At 39.0% G+C, this 8,092-nt stretch overlaps 1 protein-coding gene across 1 annotated transcript; it reads right to left on the reverse strand.

Moving 5' to 3' along the window:
* Positions 1-358: 358 nt before the first annotated feature.
* On the reverse strand, positions 359-3,877 carry LOC124050103 (alpha-1,6-mannosyl-glycoprotein 2-beta-N-acetylglucosaminyltransferase). The gene is made up of 2 exons (XM_046372233.1): positions 3,732-3,877; positions 359-3,625 (listed from the first exon to the last, which is right to left on the reverse strand). The coding sequence occupies exon 2, from the start codon at positions 3,381-3,383 to the stop codon at positions 2,121-2,123; it is 1,263 nt and encodes a 420-aa protein (XP_046228189.1). The 5' UTR covers positions 3,384-3,625; positions 3,732-3,877; the 3' UTR covers positions 359-2,120.
* Positions 3,878-8,092: the final 4,215 nt, after the last annotated feature.

The following is an 8,092-nucleotide window of genomic DNA, read 5'->3' on the forward strand; positions in this document are numbered from 1 at the left end:
ACACTGACATTCTGTCTGGACTTCACGTTTTGCATCAGTAGTTATCTTGGTAATGCTTTGTTTGATGTGTAATTTCCTCATTATTTAAAATTTTCCTGGAATAACTAATTTCATACTAATTAGGCTGAACACAAGACAATCACCACCTCCTAGAACTATGTTAGTTTGTTCTGCTGGGTTCATACATTTTTTTGTAACAGAAAGTCTGACAAAGCTGGCAGATCAAAATTGTATGCTTGTTTATTGACAGACTTTCATTTTGCATGTTTAGTTATCTGTATAGACAAATTACTGCTGCTATCAGAATTAACTAAACACTAATGCGTCACCAGTTGTCTTTTGTCAATGAGACAGACAATGAGAATTCAGCCTTTTATTTTGTCCCCCATTTGGCAAACAATGAACACTATTTCAAGTCATTAACAGAAAGAAAACAAGAAAAAAAAAGAAAAAAAAAGTTGATTTCATTATCAACTGTACATCTCACCAACTAAGGAATCACCAAACAACCCACATACATACACATGCACACCAGTCATCATTTTTACATCATTTACATCTTCCTGTATCAAGATATCTTAAGAATTAATTGTACTTTTAAACATAAAACGGAAGATAACTAATCTCATCATCACATTTATTTCATATTTCTTGATCAATGATCTCCATGAAGCAAAGTGATGCGCACTAACTGCAGACTGAACCACTTATTTGGAGCCCCTTTCAGCTGTCAAAAGCAAGACTCTAAAGTGATGTAGTCATTTTACCTGACTGCGCGCTGAGGAGTTTTGTGAAATCAACATTCCAATTTCCCTCAACATCTCATGAATAACGGAGCTCCCAAAAAAATAATTGTCAGAGGGAACTTCAAATCTCCAGCAAGGACAAATGCACATAAGTACTTGATCAACAACAATGTCATCAGTGCACCATTAAAAAAAGAAATCTCTTTTAAAGCAAGTTAGGCACATAGGACAATCATTAGGCACCTTTGGCCAGCTTTAAGGCAATATCAATTTCCTTGTGTCAATTTTCTCATTGTCTTTCACTATAAAAAGGCACTTCAGCTATAGTGGGATACTAAAGTTTCATTAACTATTGAACAAATGTCAAAAAAGAAACATTTGTCTTTAATTTTAATAAAACCCAAAAGGAAATCATTCCTTTCTAATGTGACATTTCACTAACTAAAATATAGTCTGACAAAGAGGCTGCAAGTAAAGAAATGCTGAATCACAGATGAGCCTGGTATTTTCAGAACAAACAATATTGACTCCCAAAGGTCATTTTTCACCTATCAGAAAACAAATATATGGTCACCACCAAAAGAAAAATCAATCAAGACCAAGCTCCTGTTTCAACAAGGGAGATGGATTAAGTAAGTGAAGTAAGTGAAAAGCCCTCTGGTTACAACAAACAGAAAATTAATATTACATTCAGTAACAAAAATTCCATTATGTGCACCGTATCATTTTGAAATTCAAAGATACATTAACTGCATAAAGATCTTTCCCCTACATTTAAGATCACCACACATTTTGATTAAATCTACACGTCTGTACATGGCATGTCTCTTTGCTTTGTTGCACTTAAAAATCGTACCCTAAAAAGCACATGTAGGGAAAATGAAATGCAACTGAATGGCTCATAAAAGCAACGCATTAATTCACCGCAAATTAACATGTTGAACTTCTTATTGCAAGGAAATATATTTGCAAATTAGTGTGTATACGCACACTAATATTTCCCCAACACTGTGCAGTAAGTCTAAAAGGTTTTGCTGATAGGACACTCAGACATAAACAGATCTGGTGACAAAACTGAAAAGCATGAATGAGCTTGCATGTATCATACACAACACAGATATCAACAAAAGTCTTTGGCAACTGTGCAGCTTTGGTGATTGACAAGAATAGATTTAAATACAAGTTGAATTCTAGCAGTGTGCACGCAAATTGCTTGGACTTGATTTGGTCCTGCTTCTTGGAAGACATCGCTGGAAGACAACATTAATACACTTGAAGTGGAAATGCAACCCACAAAACCCTGAAAGGTTTTGTATGAAGAGCACATCAGCAGAATACCAATGAACATTTTATCTTAAAAAAAACCCTTGCAGTTCAAAGACGTTTGGCATAGTTATTGCACAGAATATGGTCTCGAACGTCTCCCCATCCTCCATTCTTCATGTGTGCCTTGTGCTCCACTGCTTCTGCACTATTAAGAACAAGAGATGGAGGAAAGAGGCCATCCTTGGCTTTTTGAAGACCTTCCTCAACCCTTTGTGAGGCCCATTCTGGTCTGCAATTGTCCTTCTGGTGAAGGCCACAGTCTCCTGTGTGGAGAACCCTGGAGCCCTCTGCCACAAGCACTTTGACAGGCTTTGATATGCAGGTTCCCGAGAGGTGCTGCAGAGTCCAGTCCCAGTTGTAGTCGTCATAGGTGCAGAATTCATTGCTGCAGCCCATCAGTTTGTAGTACACCTCCCTGGAGAGGGCCATGCCTATGTTGTGTTTAGTGGACATCCAACCAGTGGTCAATACCTTATTGGACAGTTTGGTAAAATCAGTCAGGCCATTGTGGTTACCCAAAGCCAGCATGTCACAGTCTGGACAGCTTCTCTTCCTGAACTCTAACATTGATTTATAGAAATGGAAAAAGTCAGGTAAGATATAGTTGTCCTCCTCCAAAAAGACTACGAAGCCATTATAGCCCTGCATTGCCTGCACTCGCTCCCACACAAAGTGCAGTTTCCACCACCAGTGGTGTTTGGTTTGAGTGATGAAGGCCTCCCTGTAGTGCCCATAGGAGTCAGGGTGTTCTGCGTTGAGGCATCCTGTTTTCAGAGCGTTATCCTTGGATATGTCTCGAGGGCAATCCCGTGGATCCTGCCCAGGAAACTCATTGGGAAACAGCTGAGTGCTGAAAGGGAAATAAATTTGCAGTACTTTGCAGAAAGTTATCCCTTGCACAATGGCATTTATTTCCTCTGAAAAATAGTCATGGCTGAATATGAGAAGAAAGCTGTGGACCTCAGCAGCTTTTTCCATGGACTTGATGAGCAGTCTGAGATATTCAGGCCTGTTGTGGACCTGCACAACCAGCACCAGTTGAGGCTCCCCTGGAAACCTCTCCGCATTGTGAACACGCTGCTTGTAATTGGCACTGAAAACGGACTGAGTCAACTCTGTCAGTGAACCGAAGGTAAACTTGTCAATGTCACCAGAGTGCATGACCTGATTTCCCCGAGCGACGTTACTATCGAGTCCACTTGTGTCATTATCGGACACTAATAACACACGTGTAGAAAACAGGAGAGTCGCAACCACGAAGGAAACCCCCAGCAGCGCGAGCAGATTCCTTTTGAGGAGCCTAAATCTCATTTTCTCAGAGTAAAAGGAGACTAACGAATACAACAGCAATCGCTTTCATTCACCTTCTCGCGCGTGTCTTCATTGTAAACTTGTTTATAGCACTGCTTCCTCGCGCGTTCAAACTCCAGCTCTTGTCGCGTGACGCTTGCTTTAAACCAATAGTCAAACGTATCTAGTCGGCTGCTTTTTCTTCTGACGCGACTCTCTTCGCACTTCGTGTCAATTGCCGAGCGGTCGCTTGTTTTCGCCACCTGTACGAAAAGCAGAACAAAGCGAAGTGAATAAGCGGGCATTAAATATAAGCTATGAGTTGATTTGAAGGAGCAAATTCGTCGCAGCTAGTTAAAGTAGACTTACCGCAAACTGGGTGTAATGTGTCAACAAGCTCACACCAGGAAGAGGATGATAGGAGTATGATACATCTTGGCCACAGCTTATTGACTGCTGACGTGTACAATCCAGCCAAAGGGCGGGGTGAGACTGAGCTCCTGCTCGGCGAATCATTGTCCTACCTATAGTTGTGTAACACGAGAAGGAAATGTAAATCAGGCTTCATTTGAATAATGAACCGTAGGAAAGTATCTGGTTATCTATCTTGTACTTCACTGCAACACATTTGCAGTGTATGTGAGGAGTTCCTGAATGTATAGTTACCTTTAAGACCTTCTCTTCAGGGACATTGCAGTAGGATCTGCAGGTTTGATGTGTGGCTGTACTATTGCTTCTAAATGTGTAAAATACAATTTAAAAAAAAAGTGAGTATTTTTGCAAGGAAGGTATCCTGGACTTCATTTTCTTTAACAAGAACTACTCAGCACACAGGAGCAGTTTGTTTCTCCCTCACCTTTAGGTTACCTGTTCAGGTTTGACTGGTTGAATTGGAATCAGTTTTGCTGTTAGAAAAATCGCCCCTAACACATAACAAAAGGATGTGGGGCGTAAGACCTGAAACTACAAGACTGGAAAACTTTATACCCCTGATAGGAGGGACTGTGCAGCAGGAGATGGTAGCGGAGACACTGGGATTGGTGTCATACACTGGGACAGAGACAGGCCTAAATAGGACAGTGTTGTGTTACCCTTTACCTGTTGTGAATACCTGTGCTACTTGATAACCCACATGGAATAAATGACAGACTCATAAAAAGTCACATTTTTTTTTTTACATGTTTTAATAAGTAGAGGGTGTTTGGAGTGTGACATATGTACATATTTCTTTATCCAGTGATGTCACTGTGTATTATGATCTAATCAGAAGAAGACTCTGTATCAATTGAGAAACTACTTTTGAATAAAATAACCACACAGAAATCTCACAAACTAAATAATTTTTTTGTACAGATACATGACAATTAAGCTGAGGTGTCTTTAAACTCCCATGCAAAAAATTGTGGTTGTGGTTTTAAAGGTGGAAAACGGTTAGAACTCTTCAATTGTTGATCATTTGCAAAGTTAAATCACTCCTCTCATTAAAGAACTTGTAGACCCAAGTGGCTCGGGATGCAGAGTGGTCGTCCACCACTTGATCCCTCACCCCTGTAGTCTATATATCAAAGTGTCCTTGGGTAAGACACTGAAACCCAAACTGCTACCAATGGCTCTTGGGTCAGTGTGTGAATGGTTATTGTGCTCCTGATGAGCACATGGTGTCCCCCTGTCACCCCCTGTATGAATATTGGTATGAATGCTGACTCATGTTGTAACACAGCTTGTGTGTTCAGCCAGACTAGAAGAGCGCTATATAAGTACAGTTCATTTATCATTTACTACAACAACACAATACTGCTACAATATGTGGGAATTAGTCAGTCATCCTTATGACACAGTGAGACTCCTGACTGATAGACCCATCATATCTCCCCTGTCCTGGTTTCCAATAAAATGCAGAACTGATTTTAAGATCAGTTCCTTGCCATTTTTGTTAATACGTGTACTTTTTGTGCATATCTGTAAGTGGGAATAAAGTGTTTTACAGTACATTTGGTTTGTAATATAAATAAAGTATTATATATATATATATAAAGTACAACTCTTTATACCATATATAATATAAATATTCATTATAATATTACACAGATAAGTAACCCCCCAACCACATAGTTGCATGACTGTCAGCAACTGAGAATGGGAAACCTGAACACAGCAGTTCACAGATATCAAAGTACTGTTTTCCTTTTGCGGCTACGATGCTGTTGAGAAGATCATTTTGACAAGAATACAGATAATTATTAATAGTGACTTTTTCTCTTGACACTCCCCCCTCAGACTGTTATGCTCCACTCATTGATAATGAAGGGCTATATCTGTAGGCCTGTTGCTGCTGAGGCTACTGGAGCACTTCCTCCAGATAACAGCAACAGAGAGGAAACTGACCCATTGAGATGAGCTGTCACACTGAAATAATTTTACACTTAAATCATCTGGCCTAAATCATGGTGCAGAGAGCTTCTTCTGTCAGGAAATACCAAGTTAAAACAATTCAAGGAGCTTTATTGTCATTTCACACACGTAGAACATGAGTGGAACGAAATTAGTTGCATGTATCAGTATTTTCCAAGAATTTGTGTACATGCTGTTATGAAGCTGGAAACTGAATGTGTTCGGAAATCCAGTTCATTTTAGTGCCTTTTTTATGTTCACTGCAAAGACACTTTTTTATTTTCAGTAGCCATGCACTTGGAAAACACCTAAAGGTGAACAAAGCTTAACAAAAGAGAAAGGAATGGCACTGCCCCCTGTGCTATGTCATTATAAACCATCATCTTTCATGTGAGCGAGAAACAAAGGTTAAAAGTTTTATTGAAATTGCAGATTTCAATGCAGCTACTTCCTCGACTCAAGCTGAAGTGTACACGGAGGCCTCCCTGTGGCTGATCAACAGTAAAGCAGATAAATTTAAACACAAAATAAAAATGGGTCTTTTTGCTGCAGTTACAACAAAACAAGCAGTTAACGAAGGTCAGAGTCATCTTTGCATAACTTGAATTACAGCTTAAGCACTGGACTAACAGCAATCTGGGAAGTAGTTTTGAAACATTTTGTGACTTTATGCATAAATGAACCATGTGTTGTTTTTAATATCAAAACCATCCATCTATTTTTAGTCTACTCTGGCTTTTTTCCTAATATGGTACCAGGGCTGTAGTCCATCAGAGAATGTGTTAACTAAAAGCAGAAATAACCAGTAACAAAGCATTTTACAGGTCCCATTGATACTGAATATTTTCCTGGACAAGGAACTAGCATATGACTATAAACTCTTGAGAAGGTTAACTAAAAGAAATCAATTCCTCAATCTGATTCCACTTTAAAGGGAAAGAAGCACACTGTTCAGTTGGTAGTTTGATATGTCTCAACATGTTCTGCTGATACACATGATTTAGACATGATGACATGTTTCAGAGGTCCACCATAGCACAACAGTTGCAAACCAGAAACTTGATTGAATACAATAGATGCTTTTATGATCTATATCTGTGAAACATTTTACATAATGCTACCCCTCTAAAATTCAAATAAGGGTACACACACACTATTCTGCAGATGGTGGTGTTTCTCATGGGAACAGACTGGCTCTTGTAAATTTTTACAGTTTATAGAGGGAAAACAGCTTTATGCCTGTCAGTTTATAGGCTGTGTATCTGTACTGTATACAGTATTGATAAAAATGAACATAGTTTGTTTTGAGTGTCTTGCAAAACCAGGATGCATTTTAGTGTGATGTGTGTGTGTGTGTGTGTGTGTGTGTGTGTGTGTGTGTGTGTGTGAAATCATTTTTGATTTTAGTTTGCTCATCAGAGAGGTCTGACATAAAGGGAAGCTTCTCTTAACATAGTGTCACTATGTAGGACAACGTGCTGTGGAATTTCCTTGGCTGTGAATGACTTTTTGCCAAACAAAAGCAATACACATGTTTGTCCATACATAGGAAGTGTGTTTCCTTATTTGATGTAACAACAATGTTTTTTGGTCAAATTGTATTGTGTCATCTTCATGAAATACCCAAGCCCTGTTTGTAACAAAGGAAAGGGTTACCACTTCATTACTTTTCTACAGATGGGTTTTTTAAATAAAGTCAAAAGAAAAGACAAAATACATTTGAAAGAAAAAAAAGTTGTCTTGTTCTAATTAGTACTGTTACAACACATGTAGCATCAGGGTCTGTGACACCCTAAACAACGAGAAAGTAAAGAGAACCAAAGTCAATAAAAAATACAGGTTCACTCACTAAAACATGTACAAGCGATCCCATGAATAATAGCTGTAATAATTGCAGAAAATGAAGATTAGATACTGTCTCATTTATACACCAAAGACTTGGCTGCCGATAGGAAGAAGCTTCCTGGAAGAGTGAGTCAGACTGCTCTGTGATCTGACCTGCCTCACTGAAGGAAAACCAACATAATAAAGCTTTCTAAAAATGGAAAATAGATAATGTTTTAAACATGTAACAGGACTATACCTCTTTAATGTTCCCTGCGTGTGGAGATATTTTTGTTAAAACCCATGCCTAAAACAGTCTTAAATGGTCCAGAAATATAATGGATATTTGCAAACCTATGAATCCATGGCACTAAGTGAAACTTCAAAAACTGTTTGTCAGTATTTCTGCATTTCCCAGGCTTCAGTGATTTTCAGGCAGCTCAGTCCCATTGCAGCTGGGGGTTCTCATGTCCTGCAGCAGGCCCCTTGTGTAGCATCAACAGCACTCTGAGTCT

Source organism: Scatophagus argus, chromosome 19 (assembly GCF_020382885.2).
Source record: "Scatophagus argus isolate fScaArg1 chromosome 19, fScaArg1.pri, whole genome shotgun sequence".
NCBI classification, from domain to species: Eukaryota; Metazoa; Chordata; class Actinopteri; family Scatophagidae; genus Scatophagus; species Scatophagus argus.

What these genes read in the sequence shown, in the direction of transcription:
- LOC124050103 (XM_046372233.1), bottom strand. Translation starts at nt 3,383, where the DNA reads ATGAGATTTAGGCTCCTCAAAAGGAATCTGCTCGCGCTGCTGGGGGTT.